We start from the raw sequence: 27,144 nt of genomic DNA on the forward strand, positions 1-27,144 counted from the left end.
TGATAGATATTACTATTACCCAACTTAATACAGTTAATTTTATTGACCTCACAAGCAAAAAAGTCCAAGTTGATCCTGCCAACCGACTCTAATCCTGAGAGTTCAACAGATTTTGATGCATTAACCCACAAATTTATATCCCCAGATATTGAAAGTCAAAGGAAACAGAGTTGAGAAAAAAGCCAAACTATGCAAGACGAGGTCCGAAACATACCACTCTCCCATAATACACAAGTAAAAATGCACATTTAATCCACATCATGCATAGATAGATCATCTTTGAGCAGGTATACACTTAATCCATAAATTGTGCTGGTGAAAGGATTAGTAAATTAATAAATAAAAATAATTTCTTGCATGAAAATTGCTTCAACTTGGCAACCACATGCGAACTGAACAATTGCTAACACGACTCCCTATAGACTCTTTGTTTACAGTACTCTCTGGTATACCAGTCTGGGCAGAATTTGGAAATAAGTTGCCTAAGTAGCACTTAAATGGAATGCATGGTTTACTCAAACACCAGAAATTCATCTTGGAAATATGTAATGATTGGGAACTAATGGAGAAATTGATTTATTAAATCTCCTAAGTAGAACGGATGATACGAATTACAATTAATTACTTAAGTTAGTTATGAAGGATATACACAATATATATATATATATATATATATATATATATATATATATATATATATATATATATATATATATAAAAAAACATTTACCTGATGGATTCTGCAGCCAGTAGTTATTATAGACATTATTTTTTGAATATGAAATTGGCACAATCCAGGTGTAACTGGAAAACAGACAATAGGTATACATTAATAAGCATCTCATATAATTTTTATTGCCTGAACAATTTGGAGTTAGATACCAAAATGTATATATTTAGCATCTTGGGGTAACTTTTTGGGAGGACAATGTGTGTACTTTGCATTTTACAGAGTATATCAAACTACTGGAGAGGTAAACTAAATGCAACAGGTTTAAAGACATAATATTATATATAAAATCTAACTCTATAACCCAAAAAACAATGGATCAGAATAGTAAGCGGTCACATTTGGTTCTTTAAGCAAAGTCCAGTAATCCCATGAGACACCTGAACATTGTGGTTAAAATATTCTATGCAGATTTTTAACATCATTACAGTAAATCAGGCTTCCAGAAAACATTTATCAATTTTTAATGCAGCTTGCTCATGTCTTCTTAAGCTAAAAGCCTGGACCAATTCTGGTTGTCGATTTAATTGAACGTAACAAAAAGCTTGCAACTCAGAGTTCATTATATTTCCCCAAGATTCGGAGCGGAGACTATTAGCTGTGGTCTTAGTGTGGATTCTATGATCAAGAAAGTTTTTATCTACTTTAATTAAACAACAATTTCCATGGAAACATTTGTGGAAAAATTACAATTCAATTACCACGGAAAGTTCTCTTTTCATAGATTCCAGAATTTGGTACTAGGTTCCAGTAGTTATGTTATAGTATCAGTGGTATTAGATCATTTTTCCATTCCTCTTTCTAGCAATGTCCCCATTTACAGAGATTAACCTCGTACCTCCCCCATGAAAAAGAAAAAAAAAAAGACTGACGTCCATAGAGTTCAACCTTGAAAACAAGCTTTGTATGTTCCCTCAATTTGTACGAGTGTATCGTATTCGTTAGCGTTTCTCATTTGTTTTTCTCAATACTTCCATACATAGTGTCTCATGTATGTATAATGGTATTAGTAGGAGTTTAGGGTAATTGTGGGCAAAACAAAGTTACCAATATGGAAATTCATGCATTCATAGGTCACATTCTGTTAGGTTCCTCTGGGATTTCTCTACCTTTTAGAACTTTACTAAAGTTAATTTTATACATATACTTTTTGTGTTCTACGCACTTAAACTCAGATGGACGTGTCACGTTAGAGTCCGGATCCAAGAGGAAATGTTTCTGAGTTATAAGTCCAGTCGTTGTGTCTACTGTTACCACTGGGAATCCCATCTGTAGGACCCACGTGTCCATGATCCTAGCCACTGACTGAGGTAGGTATGAAGATGACAAGTTTGTTTCAACTGCCTAGGAGTAACGAAATGTAATTGAAATAGTATATAACCCATATACACAAGCAACATTTAAAGTCAGAAAAAAAAATCTGATTTGATCAACCCCCTCCCTAAAGAAGCTGTTTTACCTATAGTATGATTATGTATATGAAATATATGTTTCTAATACTGTTACTTACTGTTTGCAAATGAGTCCACAAGTCACTGTACACTGTGTTATTATATTCAAATGCTTTGAGGTAGGTCTGAAAAAAATAAAAATGTTCTTTTTTGTGTCAAATTACATGGAATAATGTAATAATTACATAATATTTGTTACATTAAATACATACAATAATACATACAGTTTTGTACATGTCAGGAATGGAACAAAAATCAATGGGCAATAAAATAAATGTATATCAGGTTTTGGAATAAAAACACACAAAATATTCGATTTTGATTTGTTGAATATACTTACAGCTAATCCTTCAACAAACACTTCCTCGGTGATAAAGTCAGATAACATGCGAATAACTGAAGCACCCTAGATGACAATGAAAATAAATATATTTGAATAATGCAAAGTCTCTGTTTATGAACCCATGTATTCATGGTATACTTAAATTAATGACCAAACCTAGCAAAATCTTGCCTTACCAATGCCATACTCTGTTTGGACTATTTTGTTACCTCCTATGATCGTAAGTTTTTCCCATTCCAAAAAGACATCACATGAGAATGCACATGCATTCCAATCAACAACCGGAACTCCAAATAAGGAATACAAAGATCGCGTCTTATTCGAAGTGGAAAGATTGAGCTCAGGTGGGACAGTAGATGGGGATTGGCTGAAGGCAATCCACCACCTGGCTTATGGACTTATAACAACTTATGTGCACATTGTGACTTTAGACAACATTGAAAAGTATTTATTACTTTTATAGCCCGTAAATATTATTTTGATATTTAACTCTTTTTCCCTGAGGAAGTCTTAATTCTAAAGTCGAAACGCGTAGGGCTGTTTATTTATAGTTACATTTTATTTATTTATATTTGTGTATCCTGTATCTGTAAGCACCTCTCCCATCCATTGGATAGACCTGCCGGTGGAGATGAATGCTGGAGGCTGCAGGATTTGATTGATGGGCGACTTTTTCATTTTAATCTTGTGAGTGTAACCAATAAAGTGTCATTGTTACTTACAATTTTGCATTATATGTTTTAATTTTCTTTTCACATGAGTCATCTGATTTCCAAGAAAATACATAATACCAGAAACCTACGGTCTACATTTTATGTGATGTGCCTGCTTATATCTGAAATCCTGTAAGTGCAACCTTGAAAAATTGGGGTCCTGCAGTATTTTTACATTATTATTCTAGGAGATATATATATATATATATATATATATATATATATATTTTGGTTTATGTATATCTCTGTTTTAACTGATGGAGAATTTACATCTTTAGTGGACAACTGCCAGAAATAATGTAACAATAATAAGTATTTGATTTTATGAATGCTTATTGGCTTCAAGCTTTCAAAAACCGGCCACACACATAGCTGCAGTTTATACATAATTCGAATTAACTTACTTTACTATATGTGATGGAGTCAAAGACTTGACTTATTTCAGCTGGAGTGTTCACCTCTTCCTCTGGTGATGTCAGTGGATGAGAAGAAGCCAGTGCATCAACCGCCATTACTCTATGCACATCATCTAGTACTATCAAGTCTTTCTGCAAGGATTTAAAAAATAAAAAAAAGCATTTAGCTAAAGCACATCCAAACATTTGTATGAATGTAGTTGGGAAGAGACCTGTAGTTGGGAAGAGACCTGGCGCATGCTGTCAACATTATGCTGGGCATTAGAGAAACAGAAATAGCAGGAGTGTTTACACAGCGATTAAGTCAGCATTTACTGGTGTCACTCTTTTAAATATTGGAGAACAACATACTATATGCCAATCAGGCTCTGCATAGTCTGCGCCCAAATATTGCACGTAGGAGGCAAAACCTTCATTCAGCCACAAATCATTCCACCATCGTATGGTCACAAGATTTCCAAACCACTGAAAAAGAACAAACAAAGCAAAAAGGGTAAATTACCATAAGCATCACATGTTCTATGTTTCATTATGTATAATAATTGACTGCTAACTCAAATTTGAAAATAAATTCATGTAGTAAAAGGAGCTCAGAACATTGTTAAAATGCATGCTCCTTGCCCAGGTTCCAGTGCATTGAGTTACCTGCCACAGTCTCCCTACACTTAATTCAATAAACCTCCAGCAGTCTGCAAAATTCACTACAGCTACAATGATCAGCCACAGCATGAAAACCACTGACAGGTGAAGTGAATCACATTGATTATATGGTTACAATGGCACCTGTAAAGGGGTAGAATATATCAGGCAATAAGTGACCATTCGGTTCTTGAATTTCAGACATTGGAAGCAGGAGAAATGGGCAAGCAAAAAGATCTGAGTGACTATGACAAGGGCCAGATAGTGATTGCTAGGCCAGAGCATTTCCAAAACAGCAAGTCTTGTGGGGTGTTTCCGGTAGGCAGTGGTTAGTCCCTACCAAAAGTGGTACAAGGAAGGACAACCTGTCATGGACAGACAAGTCTCATTGAGGCACGTGGGAAACAAAGGCTAGCCCTTCTGATCTGATCACACAGAAAAGCTACTGCAGCTCAAATTGCTGAAAAACTTAATGCTGACCATGATAGGAGGGTGTCAGTATTACAACAATTTGCATATGAAGGTACAATCTATGTAACTAAATCATATAAGTAGAGTGAAAACCTAAGTAGACACATCCCTAAGTATCAAAATCAAGTGTCAGGAAAATATTATTATATCTTTAGTTACAAAACAATACGATAATTAAACATACAATAAAAAACAAAAAAATAAACAGTGAAGCTAGAATCTATACATCATAATATTGTGATACATGGATGGATAGAGTATATCCTTCTCAGTTATTTTGTTTATTATATGTTTAATAATCTTACTGTTTTTGTAAATAAAGATATAGTAATATTTTCAGTTGCTCTGGTGTGCATCTTGGTTTGTTATTGTAGAACGGTGTGCATAGACACAATGCAAAGCAGTTTGCTGCGTATGGGGCTGAGTAGCCACAGATCAGTCAGATCATGATGAACCCAGTCCACATCCAAAAGCACCTTCAATGGTGATGTAAGCATCAGAACTGAACCATGGAACAATGGGAGAAGGTTGTCAGGTGAGTGTTGTTTAACCTGTGGAAGAAATGGCAGCAGGAGGCACTATGGGAAGAAGGAAGAATGGAGACAGTATTATGCTCTGGGCAATGTTCCGCTGGGAAACCTTTGGCCTTGGCATTAATATGGATGTTACTTTGACATGTACCACTTACCTAGAAGTTGTTGCAAGCCATGTGCATCCCTTCATGGTGTTCCCTGATTGCAGTGGCCTATTTCAGCAGGATAATGCACCCTACCACACTGCAAATGTTGTGGCTGATCAATGTATATTCCCAGACTTCTGCATTCTTCTGGTTAAATAATATCTTCTACAGGATGCACTTGCTGTGTAAATTATAAGTGACTTATATGGGCATTCTCTTGCCATGAAAGGGCCCACAGCATGTTGCACTCATGTGGCTGGGAGTTGCTCATTAAAAAAAAAAAAGCAAGACTGAAGCTACTTACAAAGCTATTTAAAGCTGGACTCTGGTTCCTACTAGATTTTCATGGCGTTTTATCCACATTCCTGGGTTTTGTAGATGATTGACAAATTATTGATATAATGCATTACAATTTGTCAATTGAGGCATGAAGTGTACATATCTCCATGATGGAAAATAGACACAGGGCAGTCATTTCTAGACTACAGTGTCAATTAAAAACAATATTTAAATGTTTTTCTAGAGATTTTTCTTATTTTTAAAAGGTAACAGCCTACAGCTTAGACTCAATATTGTGAGTGTGTCAAATCATACTTTTTAAAAAACATATTTTCACATTGTCAAACTATAGTTTATTTTTTGGTATGTTTTTCTTGAGCATATATATTGGGATAAGTGTATCCCAATTAGTGATGTCGCGAACATAAAATTTTCGGTTCGCGAACGGCTATGGGCAGGCGAATTTTAAAACCCACAGGGACTCTTTCTGGCCACAATAGTGATGGAAAAGTTGTTTCAAGGGGACTAACACCTGGACTGTGGCATCCCGGAGGGGGATCCATGGCAAAACTCCCATGGAAAATTACACAGTTGATACAAAGTCTGTTTTTTATCCATAAAGGGCATAAATCACCTAACATTCCTAAATCACAATGGATATGGATTGACACCTGACATATGACATATTGACACCTTGACATATGGATTGACACCTGTCCTCAGATACCCTGATACACACTGACACAGAGCAGAATAGGGACTGTTCCCCCTACATAGGGTCACTTGGCAGATATGGACTGACACCTGTCCTCAGGGACCCTGATACACACTGACATAGAGCAGAATAGGGACTGTTCCCCCTACATAGGGGAACTGCTCAAGGCGAGAGACCGAGTGGCGGATGGTTGAGAGGGGGCAAGGAGGACAGCAGTGGTTGACGTGGCTGAAGATGCTGGACCAGGAGGAGGATTGCGGCTTTGAGTTTGTGTGCTGCTTGTACTCATGTGTTGATCCCACAGGCGTTTGTGATGTGCGATCATGTGCCTACGCAAAGCAGTTGTACCTAGGTGGGTGTTGGACTTCCCACGACTCAGTTTCTTTTGGCACAGGTTGCAAATGGCATCGCTGTTGTCAGAGGCAGACACACACAAAAAATGCCACACTGCTGAGCTCTACAATGACGGCATTCTGGTGGTGGACACAGCATGCGTTAATTGGCGTGCTGTCGGGCTGACCCCGGGTGCCGATGCATGCTGTCTGACTGTGCCACTAGCTCCTTGAGACGACCTCCCCCTGCTTCCAACTCGTCTCCTCCTCCTCTCTGTCTCCCCATCTGAACTTTCGCCCTGTTCTTCTTCTTGCCGAGCGGGCACCCACGTGACATCCATGGACGCATCGGCATCATCAACCGCTTCACTTGCATCTGACAACTCAGCAAAGGAAGCAGCAGCGGGTACAACATCATCATCATCATCACACCGTACGTCCATATGTGTAATGCTGCCTGACTGAGACATATCCCTGTTATCTACATCCTCTGGCAATAATGGTTGCGCATCACTCATTTCTTCAAACGGATGTGTAAATAACTCCTCTGACAGATAAAGTGAAGCGGCTGTGGTGCTAGTGTTGGTGGTGACGGCAGGCGGGTGAGTGGTATCTTGAGAGGTGCCCGAAGCTAAGCTGGAAGAGGATGGTGCGTCAAGGTTCCGAGCGGAAGCTGTAGAAGATTGGGTGTCCTGTGTTAGCCAGTCAACTATGACCTCAGAACTTTTCAAGTTCAGGGTACGTGGCCTCTGAAAATTGGGCATTAATCTAGGGCAAAAGGGAATCACAGCACCACGACCACGATGGCCCCTGCGGGGTGGCCTTCCTCTGCCTGTCATTTTTTTTTGGATTAGTGGTACCATGCGTGCAAGCTACTGTGAGACCAGATATGAGTGGCAATGTGCACTTGCAGAGGTTGGCAGAGTACACGCTGTAGGTCTGACACCCGCTTGCAGACAAGTAACTGCTTTTCAATCTATAACAGTGAAAAAAGTTTTGGGGTTTTAAATGCACGCTATTGTGACAACAGATATGAGTGGCAATGTGCACTTGCAGAGGTTGGCAGAGTACACGCTGTAGGCCTGACACCCGCTTGATGACAACTAACTGCTATTCAATCTATAACAGTGAAAATGTTTTTTTGGTTTTAAATGCACGCTATTGTGACACCAGATATGAGTGGCAATGTGCACCTGCAGAGGTTGGCAGAGTACACGCTGTAGGCCTGATACACCCGCTTGAAGACAAGTAACTGCTATTCAATCTATAACATTGAAAAAAGTTTTTTGGTTTTAAATGCACGCTATTCTGACACCAGATATGAGTGGCAATGTGCACTTGCAGAGGTTGGCAGAGTACACGCTGTAGGCCTGACACCCGCTTCCAGACAAGTAACTGCTATTCAATCTATAACCGTGAGAAAAGTGTTTGGGTTTTAAATGCACGCTATTGTGACACCAGATATGAGTGGCAACAGGGGTCAAGTCCTGGGGAATAAAGTGTGAGAACTCACTCGAGTTCCACCCCCACCCCACCACCAAAAAAAACCAAAACTTGTATGCATATATAAACGCGTACACACACACACTCAGGTGCACACATACACTTACAGACACACACGTACACTCACAGACACACAAAGACACACACAAACACACACACACACACAAAGACACACACACACAAATTCACAGATAGACACACATACTCTCACAGACACACATACACACACACTCCCAGACACACACAGACACACACATACATACACTCACAGACACACACACACTCACAGACACACACACAGACACCAACACACACAAATACACATAGATACAATAACAGACACACACACACACATACACACACACTCACTCCCAGACACATACACACACACACACACACACATTCATACACTCACAGACACACACTCCCAGACACATACACACACTCACAGACACACTCACTCACAGACACACAACACACACACATATACACAAAAATTATTTGTATATTTTTCTTTAAATAAAAAATGTCCACCCAGCCTCCCTACCTGGAGAGCTGGCGTGGACCTGTCCCTGGGGTCCAGTGGGGCTTCTGTGTGGCCGGCTCTTGTCTCTAATGGCCACCTGATGGACCCCCCGGCCAGCTCTTGTCTCTCTGTCAGCCGCGGCGAGGGAGCTGTGTTCTCTCTGCTCCCTCTCGCAGCGCGGGCTGTCTGCTGATGCCGGGAGCTGGAAATGACGTCATATTCCGGCTCCCAGCATGAGCAAATGGCGCGCGGCGAGAGGGAGCAGAGAGAACACAGCTCCATCGCCGTGGCTGACAGAGAGACAAGAGCCGGCCGGGGGGTCCATCAGGTGGCCATTAGGCCACCTCTTGGGCCCCCCATGACAGGGGGAACACGGGGGCACTTGGGGGCGGCATTTTTTGCCGCCCCCTGAGTGCCTGCAGGACCACAAACGGGAACGGCGTTCCTGCTCTAAAAAAAGTGCAGGAACGCCGTTCCCACGCGTTCCTGCAGGACTCGAGCCCTGAGTGGCAATGTGCACTTGCAGAGGTTGGCAGAGTACACGCTGTAGGCCTGACACACCCGCTTGAAGACAACTAACTGCTATTCAATCTATAACAGTGAAAAAAGTTTTTGGTTTTAAATGCACGCTATTGTGACACCAGATATGAGTGGCAATGTGCACTTGCATAGGTTGGCAGAGTACACGCTGTAGGCCTGACACCCGCTTGCAGACAAGTAACTGCTATTCAATCTATAACAGTGAAAAAAGTTTTTTGGTTTTAAATGCACGCTATTGTGACACCAGATATTAGTGGCAATGTGCACTTGCAGAGGTTGGCAGAGTACACGCTGTAGGCCTGACACACCCGCTTGAAGACAACTAACTGCTATTCAATCTATAACAGTGTAAAAAGTTTTTGGGTTTTAAATGCACGCTATTGTGACACCAGATATGAGTGGCAATGTGCACTTGCAGAGTTTGGCAGAGTACACACTGTAGGCCTAACACCCGCTTGCCAGCAAGTAACTGCTATTCAATCTATAACAGTGAAAAAAAAGTTTTGGGGGTTTTAAATGCACGCTATTGTGCCACCAGATATGAGTGGCACTGTGCACTGGCAGAGTACACGCTGTTGGCCTGACACACAGACGCTTGCAGACAACTAACTGCTATTCAATCTATTACAGTGAAAAAAATGTTTTTGTTTTTAAATGCACGCTATTGTGACACCAGATATGAGTGGTGGCACTGGGCAAGTGGGCACAGAATCCACTGTGAGCCTAACACAGAAGCTGGCAGGCAGGCAGGAAACTGCAATTAGATTACACAAAAAAAAACAAAAAAAAGCAGACTGATGTTCTAGCCCTAAAAAGGGCTTTTTGGGGTGCTGTCCTTACAGCAGAGATCAGATGAGTCATTCAGGACTGTAGTGGACACTGAATACACTAGCCTAGCTATCAATTTCCCTATCAAATGAGCAGCAGCTACACTTTCCCTCCTCTATCTAAGAATGCAGCTTCAGAATGAATCTAAAATGGATGCTGTACAGGAGGTGGGAGGGTCTGGAAGGGAGGGTGCTGCTAATTTGCTGGAATGTGTCTGCTGACCGTGAGGCACAGGGTCAAAGTTTAGTCAATGATGACGAACAGGGGGCGGATCGAACCGCGCATGTGGTCACCCGCTGTGGCGAACGCGAACAAGCTATGTTCGCCAGGAACTATTCACCGGCGAACAGTTCGGTACATCACTAATCCCAATACGCTCCACTTATTAACTGGTGTTGGCAGACACTCAGTTTGCTGTTCTCTCTTTTGCATGTACTTTGTGTAGTGGACCATGGGTTACCCGACTGGTTACCTCCACTAATTCCTTCTCTCAGCCAGACTGGAACCATTAAAGCATACAGACATCCATTCCCCCAGTTCTAGGAGTCAACTGATTTATTTGAGGCCACACACACTTTAATGCACAGACCCTTACATGGGGTCTCCAACACAATAATACAGGATTTACATTCCCAGGATTCTTTGTGATGGAGAGATAATTGCGGGAGAAAAATCCATAATTCAATTAACTCTCAGGTAAAAAAAAACATGATGCAAAATATATAGCACCCCAAAAGTACCTCCACCATAACTATGAATCCCACAAAAGTTAAATCCCAGATAACCCTGATCTGAGTGTATAACATATCCAAATATAACTCAGATCGGTTCAGTTAAATTGGAATGCCACCGGGGTAAAGTTTTGACCGGCCAGACACGAGGCGCGAGCCCAAAACAGTCCAAGGAAAATAGGTTTTCTGGCTGGTCTCTGTTCAGAGGTTCCTGTGCAAACACCATGCAAGGGATTCTCTTAATTTCAGGGTACGAATGTTCCCATCTCCTGAACATCGTTCGCATAGTTGGTCGGGAAGTAAAACGGTCATTGGTCTAATCTTTACCGGGGTTCGTGCGAGTGCCTAGATGAATAGAGTTCCAGGCACTCGACGACCAAGTTCGTGAGACGACCATGTTCGGGAGACAAAATGGCTGCCACTCCTTTGTCGACCACGTGCATTCGGTTATACGAAATGGCAGCCACCCAGGGGAAGCATTCATTAATTACTTGCCTTGCGGTTTCGCACTTAAGTTACTGGTGTGAACTTTCCAGTGGGATACAAGGGTGGTCCTTGTTCTGGAGACAAATGTAGGGTATACCCTAACTCCCGAACGGAAAAGGGCAAAATAGTCGAAATTGGGAAAAACAGACGAAATTGGTTGTAGGTTCTGCCACACTTAGTGTGCGATGTTTGGGAAGAACTCACACTAGTATTGTAGCAACTCATAGGCTATATTACCTCAAAGCACCTTGTTATCTGAAATCCTTTATATTTATCAAATACACATATGAAGGTGTAAAGTGGTGCACAACGTCATCATATTTATTTATTACTGCCGGGAGCTTATAATCTAAAGGTTAAACTGGGGAGATGAGACAAGAGGTAGCAGAGGAATTTGTATGTGATCGCAGTGATTATGAATAGTATAGATACGCAGATGTGAAGTCTAAAGTTACCTGATGAGCAAGCTCGTGGGCGATCACGGAGACCACTCTTTCCTTGTTGCCAATTGATGATACATCAGGATCAAATAGCAGAGCTGTCTCTCTGTATGTCACCAGTCCCCAGTTCTCCATGGCTCCAGCACTGAAATCAGGTAGAGCAACTTGGTCTGTAGAAGAGTTAGCAGGAGAGCGGTAACAGCATTTATTAGTAAAGAAATGTCTTATGTATGACATAACAAATGTATGCTGAAGAACACGATCATAAAATCTATTTCATAATTTAGATTTTTCTCTCTCCGTTATGTAGTCTCTGGGTAGACATGGAAATCATTTTTTTAATTTTTTTTTTACAAAATAATCAATACTTATATTAAAAAATATATATTTGTTGTGCCAAACCATGATTGTGGAGCAGTAGGCTTACCTGACTTTGGCAGAGGATATGGAGTACTGTAATATTTTTCAAAAAACTCAAGGATGGGCTTGGTTTTTTCCAAAGCATAGTCTCCTTGTTTCTCATCTTCAATAGCTTTTTTACGGCCCCATATGTGAACCTATAAAGTAAAACCCCCAAATATTTACATTCTGCAGGTCTATATAACATTCTAAATTGTTTTGCATAACTACACATCTAAGAATGTAGTGTTTGGCAAAATTTACTTTTATGCAACTTATTGTCTTACAAGATGGCATTAAAAGGCAGTTATTGGAATCTACTTCTCATTTACACAAAATAGTCTTTAATGTTTAAGTAAGAATTGAATGAAATATACACTTTTTTTGGTTGTTGTTCTGATAGCCCCTTTTTTGCTGTAACAATTCTAAATAAACAGTCTCAGTAAAATAAAAAAAAACAAAAAAAAACAAGTCATGCGCTCAAACTCCCACCACTCTTGGGCGGCAGCAACGACCATACCACACATCAGGCCCAATACATACAGTAAAAACCAAAGGAAAAAAAGTTACCTCCGCTCTCTCCCAAATCCCTATGCATATTTAAACAAATTAAGGTTATTTAGTTTCCCCAATGGCCATTGGAGGGAATGCCCGCCTGCCATGTCAAAGCAAACCTCACAGTTGGGTCCTACACTAGCCATTCACCTCGCTTCCTTGAGCTTCTGGGAAGGATATATCTAATGAGACAGAGAGGGGTATTTTTTATATCCAGCCCTACATACTAATTAACCCTTAATAGGGAACACATGGGATGGGGAGGCAGCATTGTAACATAGCTGTGTGATACAAAAGTGAATCCAAATACAAAAAACTCAAACTCAGAACTCAGTAAAATGCCTTCTAACGTCATGTGATTAGTTAAATGGAGTTCATCTTTGTGCAAATGTATATACAGGTAGTCCTTATTTAGCGACTTCCCTGTTTACCAATTGCTCGGACATAAGACCAAATCTCAAGTGCAGGAAATCCCCCAAATCTAAGTCTCAGGAATTCCCTTAAACATGCATTTGAGGGATTCTCCACGTTACATAGCTGGTCTATGTTCAGAGAATTTACCCCGAACATAGAGTTCAGGGATTCCCTGCGCTAGTAAGCTGGTCTATCTTCAGGGCAATTCCCTCGGACATAGAAATGCTCTCTAGCTCTAGTGCAAGACCTCGCTTAGTGGCCAATTTTATGACCGAGTCGCAAGAATTGAAACTTGGTCAGTGAGTAGTGCCTGTATAATATAAAACATATATATTATATGTTCCTATTCATATTAGGTATGGGTGTCTAATTGGTTCAAATTTTTTTTGATGATTAGTAATGATGAGGTTTAGGAATATACTAATAATGTGATAATGTGATGTTATTATGCACCTTACCATATTGCAACATTGAGCTGAATGGAACCTTCCAGGCAGTGTACAGGAACCAAAAAAGACTTTTACAAAAAGTATAAAATGTTAATATATACAGTTATTCCTTCCAATTCTCTCTCTCGTTTGCAATCATGCTCTTTACTAGACATGTCAAGCAGACATAACCCATTTCCTGCATGCTAATTGGATACCTTTGGAAGATAGTTCACATCTTGATATTAAAAAGAGGGATGTGTTCCCATTATGGAATCCAAAGATCCAGTCCAATAATATAATAAATATTATATTGTTTATATTACTATTTATACTGCCATCTTATGGTCAAACTAGAACATCTTGGGTGATCAAGAATATCACTTCACTAGGAGCAAGAATGCTACTTACAAGCGCACTAGTGACTAGTAAAAGTTCTCCCCCCTTTGTTAGGTTACAATTACACCTGTGATCTTGCCCTAATCAACATAACTGCCATTGATTTATTTTCTAAAGAGAGTTTAAAGTGAATAATAAAGTTAAGGCTGAAGTAGCTGAACTAGAATCATAGCTGTCTTAGGGAAGTTTTCCAATTCTGCTAATTTTACTGTGAATTAGAAATTCCCTTTGAAATCACTTTCAATTCTCAATTTAGTGACAAACCCTGCTAGACTTGGGCCTTCGTTTTAGATGAAAATTGGCTTATTTGTCCTTCCGTCCGAATAACAGATCTCCGAATGGCACAATAAAGGAATGAACTAAACACACAAACTAAATTCTTCCATGCATGATTTTTCTATAAAAACAAACAAACAAACAAACAAAAAGCGTATTTCAGTAAATACATTTTTAGAAGTGCTCCTGGCTGTTAGAACAAGAAGAGCGATCTGAAATTTGCTTCAATAATAATAATGTGTTCACGATTTGCATGCAGAGAGGGTTTGATTTAAATCACCAGTCAGTAAGACTCGATTACAAACCTGCTGACATTTTTTTTATATTTGTTTGTTGGAAATGTTTAATAACATACTGCACTGTGTGAAAACTAAGGTATGTCTTCTCACAAACTTGCCCTTTCCAATCACAATGCTACTGGAGGTACGGACACCTATTCTATGACACTACATGCAGTGCTTCTGGTTTAATGGTTGCAAGTTGGGTTATTTTTTTTTACCAAACAAGTCTGAATTTCAAGCCTGGTTCTATAGTACATAGAGAAGGGCAGACAGCACCGTGGGGAAGGTCTGGTTCTAGTTACCCTGTTCCTGCTGCAGACCTTTAACACACACACACACACACACACAAGGTGAATCATGTTAATAGGACTGATAAAAAATATTTTTTTATTACTAAAACACCCCACTTTTCATGGAGGCTCATGAGCAAGTAAAAGGAACGGACTGATGAAAATTTAAATTCTCCTTGTTAATTAGCATGCAATCATTGCGTGATCTGGAAAAGCAAAATAATAAAAAAAAAAAAAAAAGGCAATAGACTGCATTATCCTCCATCACCATATGCTTGGATATTCCTATGAGAAGAAATGTCTCTACGCTCACTTTCTGTACTAGAGAGGATAGGCTTTACTTTTAAAATTTCAAGCCAGGCCTTAAAAGTTACTTGCCACTGCAAGCCTTGAGGGTCCATGAAACACACTCACTAGGGGTGAATTTCTAATCAACATTGCCAAATTTTCACTTTTAAATTTGAGCCCTGGGGTTAATATTTCTACATATAAGAATATTTAACGTTGTTGCATATATTAAAAGTACGCTGGAAAACGTAGGGCATTTGGATCTTTATATATCCACGTTTTATTTTGAGTGTTGTGCTGTTATTTAAAGTTTTTTTTGTGTTTGTTTCTATTTGTTATTATTTTTTTGTGTCTTTGAATAGCACTATAGGATGTACAGAATCCTAACAACACATTGATAGGCTTCAGTAAATCTGGATCTATATGTAGCTAATAAATGACGTAATACTAGAACTGGGTTGTATTAGGAATTGTATCAGTAACCAGATTGTTATTCTAGAGGTTATTGTTATTATTGGATGGACATAAATCAAGTAATTGGTTGGAGAATCTTAGAGTCTAAAGCAGAGCTGCCCAAAAGGTAGATCCCCGGATGTTGTAAACCTATAACTCCCATGATGCTTTGCATACCTCTAGAATGCTTTAGAATCACAAAGCATCATGGAAGCTGTAGTTCTTGGTCTAATTAACCCCTGCAGCTTTTTCACAACATTACCTTGTTATATACTTCTCCCTGTGCTTATATATGTTATTTCTTTCTGCCGACCACTTCTCTTCCACCCACACATGCACTAAAACCCTAACCTGACAAGGGGTCTCTAATCTAACAGATAAATGGGATTCCTTTCAGCACTTTTGGTCTACACACACAGTGAATGATTGTTCATTAAAGCGGGATCTGTCAGAAATTAAAAGTTAATGTCAGATTTTAGCCCAAAGTAGTCAATTAATAAAAATGTCAACTATATTTTTGATTTGGCTTGGCGTTCACTATAAATACATTTTAGAAAAAAAGGTAATTCACTTTGGATTCACTATGGAATAAAAAAATAAAATAAATCCCATTTCAGTTAATAATCCTGTTAGTAAATGAACCCGTATAGTGTGGTTGTTCTGCCCCTGTCCTGTGATCCTGAGCATTTATTGTATTCTGCACGATAAGGAAATCAGCAATAAATTGTATCTACTTCTTATGCTCCAAGTTTTAATCAAAGAGTTCATTTAATATCACTGCTGATAAGTGTAGACCTTGCACCGTTTTACTACTATGTATAATTTAGATTATAAAGGGGATAATTAAACAAGCAACTGCCAAATCCTGCTTAGGTTAAAATTGCAACATATATGGTGTGTCATGTTTAACTCTTTGCTTGCTTTCTGTAATCTACTTTAAACAGAATTCATATTCCGTCACAGAATTGAAGTGGTTTTCAGGCACATCAAATACGTGGATCTTCACGACTTTCTCACAGTTAGAATGATGAGTGTATCATGAAAAAGATAAAAAATGGCACAGTATAGCACTGTATTAAAGTATGAAATTAGCTTTTAATGTTTGCACTTACAATATAAAAGGTATAAAAAGGCCCATCAGTACAAATCTGTTTGTCCCATCGCTGTAGAGTATGGTAACCCTCAAAGAAATATCCAGCAGGAAAAAACAGGTACACAATAAAATAAAATAAATAAAATACAGTAACAAATAAACAGCTCACTCTACGCGTTTCGTCTGTCCTCCAGACTTCCTCAGGAGTGCATCTCATCACTCCTGAGGAAGTCTGGAGGACAGACGAAACGCGTAGAGTGAGCTGTTTATTTGTTACTGTATTTTATTTATTTTATTTTATTGTGTACCTGTTTTTTCCTGCTGGATATTTCTTTGAGGGTTACCATACTCTACAGCGATGGGACAAACAGATTTGTACTGATGGGCCTTTTTATACCTTTTATATTGTAAGTGCAAACATTAAAAGCTAATTTCATACTTTAATACAGTGCTATACTATGCCATTTTTTATCTTTTTCATGATACACTCATCATTCTAACTGTGAGAAAGTCGTGAAGATCCACGTATTTGATGTGCCTGAAAACCACTTCCATTCTGTGAGTGAGACTTATTATTAAGGGGCAATTTATGTTTTGACGTTAATCCCCTATGAGCGCATTTTCTTTTGTTTTATAGGCTTAGGTATATCCTGTATTTTCTAAAGTTGTATTGAGGATTGAGAGGAATCCTTTTGCTATACCTATACCTAACAAAAGGGAAGTAATTATTACATTTATTTTGTATACTGCACCTGGGTGGTCTAAAACCTATAATTCATATTCCGTGTAATATGCGTGCAGATTAAATCCTGTAATAGGCGTTTATGGATATGAGGAAGTACAGCTTGGCAGAAGATAAAAGTCATATCAGGTGACGTTAGTGTGCGCACCCTTGCCAGAGTTACTGAGATTAAATAGATATACTTTATAACTTCATGTCACAAGTTAATGTACTCATGTCCTCCTATAACATCACAGAATGATAGTAAATTATCTTACAATAGAATGTGATGGCAGATAAGAACCATTTGGCCCATCTAGTCAGCCCAATTTTTATATACTCACTATAGGGAGCTAGAGTGCTAGGAAAAAGGTTTTCCTAGCACTATAGAATCCCTTTAACCCCTTAAGGACACAACTTGTGAAATAAAAGGGAATCATGGTGGAATATTTCCACCATGTGTCCTTAAGGGGTTAAATACAGTTACCAAGTTACACTGGAATGGTTCAAGACCAAGAAACAAGAACATGAGTGCATTAGAATGATCCAATCACAGCCCTTAATTCAAGAATAGAGAAAAACAGCATTATATAGTCATATGCCAAGGTTAAAGTAGCTAATGTAAAAAGATGGAGTTGTTGCAAAAATGTGTTTCAATCAAGTACTATGTTAAGGGGTGAATACCAGTCCAACAGCATTCAGTGTTTGTTGTTTTTAAGTAGGTTTTTAAGTCACAAGATGTGTTTCTTAACTTTCAGGCTTTTAAATTAAGCAAGTTAAATGCTGACCATTCCAATCAAATATCACTTACCCCAGTCGTGGTACTATTCCCTGGATCGCCAATAGATTTAAACTGAGAAACTATGAATGCCACAAGGTATGTGGACATCTTCAAGGTTGTGTCAAAAACCGTTTCAGTCCATGGTTCTTCATCTTCAGTTATATTTGTTTGATCTTATGCAATGGAAACAATAATGTCAAAGAAAATAATGTACAAAGAAAGTCTCATTGCTCAATTATTTTCCATTTAGGAGTTAAGTCAATTTTGTGTCTGTTTATGCAGCCCTAGTTACACCTCCCCTGGCTGTGACTGATAGAGCCTGCATGAAAAAAAAAAGGTTTACATTTTCAATAAGATGTTAACTTGCTTTGGAAGGTTTTATATCTGACAATAATAATAATAATAATAAAAATAATAATAATCTCCTGCTCCTAAAGGCTATTAAAAGAGCAAGAGATAGGAAATTCTAATTTAAGTAGACTGTGCAACAAAGGATATTCAAACAGTAGATCTCTCTCAACAGGAAGTGTTTAGGAAGGCTGTGTAAGTCACATGCAGGGAGGTGTGACAAGGGCTGCATGAACAAAGTGATTTAATGCTTAAATGGCAGAGGATTGAGCAATGAGACTACAGGGGCATGATCTATAGACCAAAACTGCTTCATTAGGCTAAAGTTGTTTTGATACCTTTAGTGTCCCTTAAAATATGTAGACAATATTGGTTTTAAAACAGACACTTCAGAACTGGAAGTATGGAACAAATCACTGATGAAGGTCATAGAGAATATCAATTGCCGGAAATTCAATGGGGAACTGCAAATTTTAGTCCAAATTATTCAAACATTAAATATAGCGGACTTTAAACTTTTTCCATCTTAACTCTTTTAGACAAGACCTTACAATTCCCAGTGAAATATTTAACAATTTAAAGTTTAGAAAATAATGAGGAAACTGTTGTTTTTCAATTTAAATTAAAACAAAAATAGGTAATATATATCTATATACAATATCCCTCACCTCCATTTTTCTAAACTAAACAGATTTAAAATTTGTTAACCTTTCTTCAAAACCAAAATCTTCCATTCCTTTAATTTTGTAGCCTGCTGCTACAAAACAGTCTATCGCAATCATGAGTCGGGGATACTGATAATATCATCAGTATACCCAAAAAGTAGGCATACATACAGTTGAATCAATGAAATTCATCGCAGCAGATTATATGGGTACACATACACACAGATTCAAAACAAAGTGGCAGTTACATTTCAGACATTCAAATATCAGTGTTGCAGCTGGAAAGAATAGTAGAGGGCAAATTATTTTTCTTTACGGTTATTGTGTGATGAATTTCATTGATTAAACTGTATACCTACCTTTGGGCCACCCTGTATGTAACCAGTCCTGACCATTCCAAATCACATTCCTTAGGCATCACAAAAAACATTGAGCTAGCTTCAGTTTTATTGCACAAGGTTTTAGTTAGATAAGTGTTAATTCTGACCGCAGAGAACTTTAAGATACCCTCCACCTCACAGATCATGGATAAGCCGGGAGATGCTAGAAACAGGTCTTACATAAAATGGTTAAAAAATAAACAATAATTTATCCTCCGGAGACCTAGCCTATTAACTTGTGTCCTCTGTACTGGACATTTGGTTCATATGCATCTCCTTTTTTTTCTTTTGAGTTACTCTATCAATACTGCTGTATTGTAAAGAGGACATCATGAGCTTTCCAGTGATGTCATGTGATAGGCTGGGAACTCTACCGTTACCTTTCTATTGTCAAGCTATATGTGTTGTATTTGTTACTGTTATGTAGTTACGTGGAATATTAGACCTATGAAAAAATAATTTTCAAAGTAATTAAACACAGTCACTTACTGATAGGATTCATGTTTGATAGAGCCACATAGTCTGGTTTGTGTACGATGGTGATGTTGAAAGTAGCTTTCATCGCTGGTTCATCAAAACAGGGAAATGCCTTCCTGGCGTCAGGAGCCTGCATCTGTGTGGTAGCGATGATCCTGTTAGCAAGAACATATGTTAGCTGGAAAAGTGGCTCTGTGTCAAAGTGAACAGCAAACATAGTAATCTAGTTTGAAAAAAAACTAAACAAAAAAAAAAACCTTAAGAACATCAAGTTAACCTTCACACATCTGTTTTTGTGGGTTATCCAAAAGAAGACACAATCCCTCGAAAAAGTTAGAAGCCATTTCCAATTGTGCAAACAAAATTCCTTCCCAATTCCAAAATGGCAATCAGATCTCTCCTTGGAACAACATGGTAGTACCACATACATTAATTATACCCAGTACCATTTTATCCCCTCCCCCCCAAGAACCATCCAGACCTTGTGACGGAATACCGTTACTGAATGCCATCCCCAAGCGCCGATTGGTGCAAGTTGGTTTCGCGCCCTTTCTCCCGATTAGCCGCCGAGTGGTTTAGGAAATTTGAATCCACCGGCCGAAACTAAGTGATTCTGTGGAGCTATTTTCAGATATGTACAGAGTCTTAAGTCCAGACTTTGTACAATGATTTCTCCAGCTCTGTACATCAGATAGCTCTGCTATTTTTGGGGATCATAGCTGGGACCGGGAGCTATTTTGGGATGTATGGCATGTGGGGATGCATTACTGTCTTGTTTGTATTTTTGTGGATTTGGTGTGTTCGGCTTCCTGTGTCCGGGAGAATCCATTATCTCCCAAACACAGCGACGCCTGGGCAGGCTTATGTTTTCATGTTACTTTGAATGGAGACCCCCTGTTGGGGGTCTGTGCATAAATTCCGTGTATCTTGCCTTAAATAAACAGTTCTATTTCACCCTTCACTAAGTCTCGACTAGTGTTTGGGTGATACCACGATTGCCCTCCTGCAAGTGATTATAATCACTGGCTAGTAGCTATAATCACTCTAGGGCTGGGCACAACTAGGAAGGGGCGAACACAGGCGGTAGTAACCCATCCTCAAGAGGGTATACCGCCACAGACCTTTATTTAGAAAAAAAAAATCTACAGAATCTGATAAAATACTATTTGACACATGTTGAGATTTACATAAAATCATAAAAAAAATAAAATAATTCAGCAACTAGAGGATAAATAATTCTTCCTCTTCTTAATCATCCATTTTAATACTTAACTTTCGGAATTCATGAAGAAGGTTTGCATGTTTTAACATATTGAATAGCAGCAGTTTAAAAAAGTAAAATAATGTAAAACGTTGGAGATAATTTGAGAAGATACTAGTATTCTGTTACAAGCCTATCTTTAATTTTTACATTTGTGTTACGTTTCTCAAAGTAATTTAGTCTAAAGAATGAATTGTTACTGTTGTAGACACTCTTTCATCAAGAATGAGTCCAACAGTGTCAATCAGCAGTTGCTAAGGCTAGTAAGGTATTGCGATGCGTGAAAAGGGGCATTAATTCTCAAGATGAAAATAGAATTGTGCCTCTTTATAAATCAATGGCAATACCACATCTTGAACATAATATGCAATTGTGGGAACTATTATTGCACTAGAAAAAGTGCGACAAAATAAAAGGAATTGAAGATTTTAGATACAAGGTCACCCAATTATACTAAAAATAAAAAGATTTATTCTAAGGCAGGAAAATATTTTTGACAGTAAGAACAATTCATTATATTAGAGTCTGTACAGATGTTAAAACAGAAACTGCATGAAAGCTTGCATAAACATAATATGTGTGCCTTATTTTGGATGAACAGCAAGGACAGGTGTGAGAAAGGCTGAACTTGACGGTCACAAGTCTTTTTTCAGCCTATGTTAACAAGGAGACTCCTGAGACAAAGTGTTTTAATTGCACTCTCAATTGTGGTACCAACCATTTTTAGACAACAAGATAATTTAGGATTGATAATGATAAACGTACTAATACGGTTATTAAAAATAAAGACTAATGAGGGTAGAAGGCTGACGTAACAATTTGCAGACAGTTTTTGGGTTGACTAAGACTGCCTGGGTAGCGGATTACAGGAACTGTATCCAACAAATGCTGCTGGCTACCCCTAGACTGTACTATTGTGTTTTATTAATTCCAACACTTACTTGAGTACTCCATCTTCCTCGTACTCACTCCGGTAAAACCCAGCCAGGTCATCTGCTAGCTCTCCAACAAAATCGGTGCGAATGGAATACTGTTTACCAACTTCCATGGGGTGTTCAGCATGTAGCACCAGATACTGTGTTACTGGCACTTCTTCTACCTTAGACACATTGAGACTGTTCCCAGCACTATCCCTGAGAGTGGCTTTGGGATTTGTGGTGAAATTGAGCTTTTTACTGTGGATAATGACAAGGTTGGTTGCTTCATTACAAGTAAAGAAAGCTTCACTTTTTCCATAAAACACATAGAGTCCTTCAGCATTCTCCTTTAGAACTGGACGCAGTCGAACATTATAATGATATGGTTGAAGGGTTTTTGGAAGACGGTATTTTTGCCATGGTTCACTAGATGGAGTGGTGGAGATGATGGAACTCATCCCGGCTGTAGAGATGATGGAACTCGTCCCGGCTGTATGTGTTGATCCACTTGATGTTGCATTCTCTGGTCTGCTTGGAGTGGCACTTGTGGGTTCACTAGGCTTGGACAAATTACTATTTTTGTCTTTTTCTTGTGCATATACAACAGCCAGAGCTATAATTGTAGCAATAGCAGCTATAGAAAACAGGATGCCAACAACAGCAACCACCTTGCTGACAAAAAAACCCTTTCCCATTGTGGCAGAAGAAGGCTTGAAGAGTGAATGCAGGAAATTGTCTTTATATCTTTATATCAAAAGCTGCAGGGGTCTTACTTGTGCCAAGAAAATTAAGTAATCATTAACGGTGTAGGGTAAAGGTTGTGTGCAGATCTGATATAATGATATTTTTATATCTTTAATATCCGCCCTGAAGACAGGACTGAGCTGTTGTTGCTGTGATCAAACAATTTACTAGATGATGAAAAAAAAAAAAAAGGATTTGGTTATTGAAAGATAGACATTCAGCAAACGAATCTATCTCGGTTAAGCAAATATCTCGGCTACATTTGTTCTTCGAAGGTTAGTCACTAAGCATGAAAACCAGATTGCAAAACGCTGTAATATATAACTGTACTAGGGAAGTTTTTTTGAACCAGCACATTTTGCCTAAATCTCACAAATAAGGGAAACTATAGTTCCAGAAAACCAAAGTTTTTTTATCTGGTACTATAGCCCCCGATAGTGCACCATATATCAAGTCCCCCTCCTTTGCCAACGTTAGCTGGTGGGGAAGAACTAATATGCATGCGTGGCAATGGCCTCGCTTGCATTAGTACTTCCCCAATAGGAAATCATTATACAATTCTTTCTTATGGTGTTTCGGGTGACCGTGGATGTCCTCATGCATTGCAGAAGTGGAGTTAATCCTCAAAGGTAAATATTGCAGGTTATTAAGGGTAATATGCACCCAGACCACTTCAATGAAATATAAACTGAAATAACTGCAATTTAATTAAATATATATATATATATATATATCAACTTTTTAGTTCAAAGACAAACAATCCATCAATGTAAACCTTGTCCGTCCAGATTTATTTTTCTCTGCCTTTCTTTTTACTTGTAATTGCCACAGCAAGAAATGGAGGTTTAGTATTTGGGCAGTGGAGTGTCTCTTTAAGACTGAAAGAACAGCTCACACTGGTCTGAAATGACTCATATATTAAGGAGTTGTGGTTCACACAGATGGTGCTTTTCAGTGTGCTATTCTGAAATGCTTATTGATCACAGGTCAGTTAGTAAAACAGATCTTTATATCCTGGCAAGTTAAGGTTTGTGCAATGATTTGGACCATCTGGTTGATTGTAGTTAGCCCGTTGGCTTTATCTATGATTAAATATATCACCATCATAAAAGGGTTTCTAATTTTCCACTTTAGTAAGTCTCTGTTTCATAGATAGACAGGTTAAAAGAACACTGCACACACATAGCATTTCAGCTTGCTTTATATGTCTGTAGTGTCATATGGGTGCCAATTTCTAAAAAGGTGCAGATTTAAAAAGAAATCAGCATTTTTATAATTAGAGTCCCTGGCTGTCATTCAATGGATTGGTACATGCAATACTACCTTCGCAACAAACTCTATTACAGCTCATTGAAAGCTTGCAGCCCCAGCAGTCTGTACTGGAGAAAAGGGGGGGGGGGGGGGGGGGGGGGGCTTTACAGGCTGCAGACAGCAGATCTACAGCTTTTGCAATTTTCTTTCCTTATATACCTTATATACCTTTAAAAGAAAACATTTATATTTGCCTGGATATATCTACACTAAAAATAAATAAATACATACATACATTTCAATTAAGGAAAACGTTTGTATTTTAGTTTTTTAGACAAAATACAGATTAAGGTACAGATTAAGGCACACACACAAATAATATTAAGAGTTTTTATTTTACAAAGCTACTTAAAATCACTGCATCACTGTACCCCAATAATAGTGGGTCCTACACTAACTTTAACATTGGAGATCAACATGCTAATACTTACCGCTTCCATAGTTTATCCTCAAATGTATGCTTTCCTGTGCTCACCTTCAGTGGAGGGGTGGGGTGCTTATCCCAAAATAAATCTAGTCGGGATTCCAAATACACTGAGAAAATGGAACACTCAGAGCATGCATTTCTCAGCAGTGGTGCTAATGTAAAGAACAAGATATGTAGATTAAGGAACAGCGCATACATAAAAGTATTGAATTTTACACTCAAACAAATTTGGGGGTTCATTTTCACCATATAGCCATTTTGTGTTGAGACCACCACTACTTAAAGAGAATGTCCTCTTATTTTTTTATGGGGTCACCTCTAAAAGGGCACATGGAGTTCAGGACCCGTGGGTTCCAAATGTACACAGAAATAGGGGAATTGTGGACACACCCGGAACATGCGTTTATTTTTAAATTATGAAACATTTCTCAGCAGTAGTCTGAACAAAATACAGATTGAAGAACAGTGCACACACAAAAAAATATATTGTGTACTGTGACGTAGTGGTGAGCTTAACACGCTATATGGTGTAACTGAATACTGATATTTGTTTGCTAAGATAGGTGATTTTCAGTAGCCTTGTCAAATTTAAAATAAAACATTTTTTTGTGTGTGCTCTGTCCCTTAATATGCTTTTTGTATATATTTTGGTGTTCCCCAATTTTTTTTGTTTAGTTTTGTTTAAATTCGTTAGTTTTCAAATTTGGAATTTGGAAATGATTGATTCGGAGCAAAACAAAATTCTGAAAAAATTCTGATGCAAAAAAAAAACACCATTATTCCCATTATTCTCAAGGATATTAAATTAGGTTTCTATTTAGCATTTAGGTCCCTAACTTGGTACTTAAATGTGGTAATTCCACATTAGGGTACCACATTAGGGAGCTATCTACTAAATAAAGCTGAAAGATCAAACTTATTAAACAGCCTTTTTTTCTATTAATTTTTGCATAATTCAGTTGTATTGTAGATAACTCCATCATTTTCTCATTTTGTGGGAATGCCATATATAAGGATTTAATTAAGGACCTATCTGCTAAACAGGGCCCTAACTTGGTACCCTTAAATACGTCAATCCCATATAAGAATATCAAATTTGGGAGCTGTTGTGTTTAAAAGATAGCTCCCTAATTTGGTATCCTTAAAATGGCAATCCAACATAAGGGAACTAAATTAGGGAGCTATCTACTAAACAGATGAAAGACCACAATTAAGAAAGGCCTCTTTTCTTAATTTTGCTCTTACAGATGCTTGCTAGATAAGTCAATAAATTTCTATCCTTCCATGGGATTGCTACATTTACGAATACCAAATAAAGTAGTTAAACAGCACCCTAATTTAGTATCCTTAATTATTGCAATCCATCATAAGGGTAACATATAAGGGAGTCATTGAGTTTAGCAGATAGCTCCCTAATTTAGTATCCTTAAAGTGAGAATCCTACATAGTACTTAATTAGGGTGCTATAACCTAAACATCCCACAATTGTCAATCCTACATAAGGGTACCAAATTAGTGTGCTGATGTGTTTATAACATGGCTCCCTAATCTGGCACCCTTAAATCTGATAATCCCACATAAATCCCACTATCTACTTAAAAGTTCCCTAATTTGGTACCCAATAATATGTCCATCCCACTTAACCCCTTAAGGACCAAACTTCTGGAATAAAAGGGAATAATGACATGTCACACATGTCATGTGTCCTTAAGGGGTTAAGGGTACTGAATTAGAGAGCTGTTGTGTTTAGGAAATAGCTCCCTAATTTGTTACGAATAGAAAAGAGATAGTGGTAACACACTAAAAATAGTTCCCTGATGTAGGAAGATTAAGACAATTTGACTCAAATTGAAACCTGACATTTTGTCCAATAGATCAGCATCGTTATTGTCTATTTTTGTTTTATCATCCTTTCTACTTCACCCATACTAAATGGATTATCTGAATCAATTTGTCTAAGGGAAAACATTTGGACGAATTTCATCCATGCAATCTTTTGGGGAAAAATGATTCGGACTAACAAAAATTTGGCCAAACAGTGTCTGCAAAATATGAAAATTATGCATATATTTTGCAGCACACTGAAAGTTGTATGTTCGCACAATTTTGTTCAAGAATCAAGTGAGAAGAACTAACCATTAAAGGGAAAAAGAGGAGGAGCAGTAAAAATATCTATATTTATATGTTGTATTTAGTAAATATACGGTATATCTTTTTTTATTGTTCCTAAATATTTCCCTTTATGGGTCACTTCCATGAGCAAAATAACATTTAGTGGCTGTCCCGTAATAATCAATCTTCTTTTTTTCCCAATCAATCATCCTTTTTATTTTGGCACCACAGACTACTATTCATGAAATGGTTTTGCACACTGTCTCATTTGTTTGATTCTTCCATATAGAATGTTTAGTGTA

General features: G+C 38.2%; 1 protein-coding gene across 1 annotated transcript in view; it reads right to left on the reverse strand.

Annotated features, from left to right (window-relative positions):
- The window catches only part of LOC134601793 (aminopeptidase N-like), a 45,399-nt gene extending 22,456 nt beyond the window's left edge, over positions 1 to 22,943 (reverse strand). Inside the window, exons 1-11 of the mRNA XM_063446292.1 lie at positions 22,273 to 22,943; positions 20,083 to 20,225; positions 18,231 to 18,373; positions 12,250 to 12,379; positions 11,838 to 11,992; positions 4,005 to 4,118; positions 3,642 to 3,785; positions 2,522 to 2,587; positions 2,241 to 2,306; positions 1,896 to 2,074; positions 731 to 804 (exon numbers count right to left, since the gene is read on the reverse strand). Coding sequence (XP_063302362.1) covers positions 731 to 804; positions 1,896 to 2,074; positions 2,241 to 2,306; positions 2,522 to 2,587; positions 3,642 to 3,785; positions 4,005 to 4,118; positions 11,838 to 11,992; positions 12,250 to 12,379; positions 18,231 to 18,373; positions 20,083 to 20,225; positions 22,273 to 22,943 — 1,885 coding nt within the window. The remainder of the gene's footprint in view (positions 1 to 730; positions 805 to 1,895; positions 2,075 to 2,240; positions 2,307 to 2,521; positions 2,588 to 3,641; positions 3,786 to 4,004; positions 4,119 to 11,837; positions 11,993 to 12,249; positions 12,380 to 18,230; positions 18,374 to 20,082; positions 20,226 to 22,272) is intronic.
- Positions 22,944 to 27,144: the final 4,201 nt, after the last annotated feature.

This window comes from Pelobates fuscus, chromosome 3, assembly GCF_036172605.1.
Source record: "Pelobates fuscus isolate aPelFus1 chromosome 3, aPelFus1.pri, whole genome shotgun sequence".
Classification (NCBI taxonomy): Eukaryota; Metazoa; Chordata; class Amphibia; order Anura; family Pelobatidae; genus Pelobates; species Pelobates fuscus.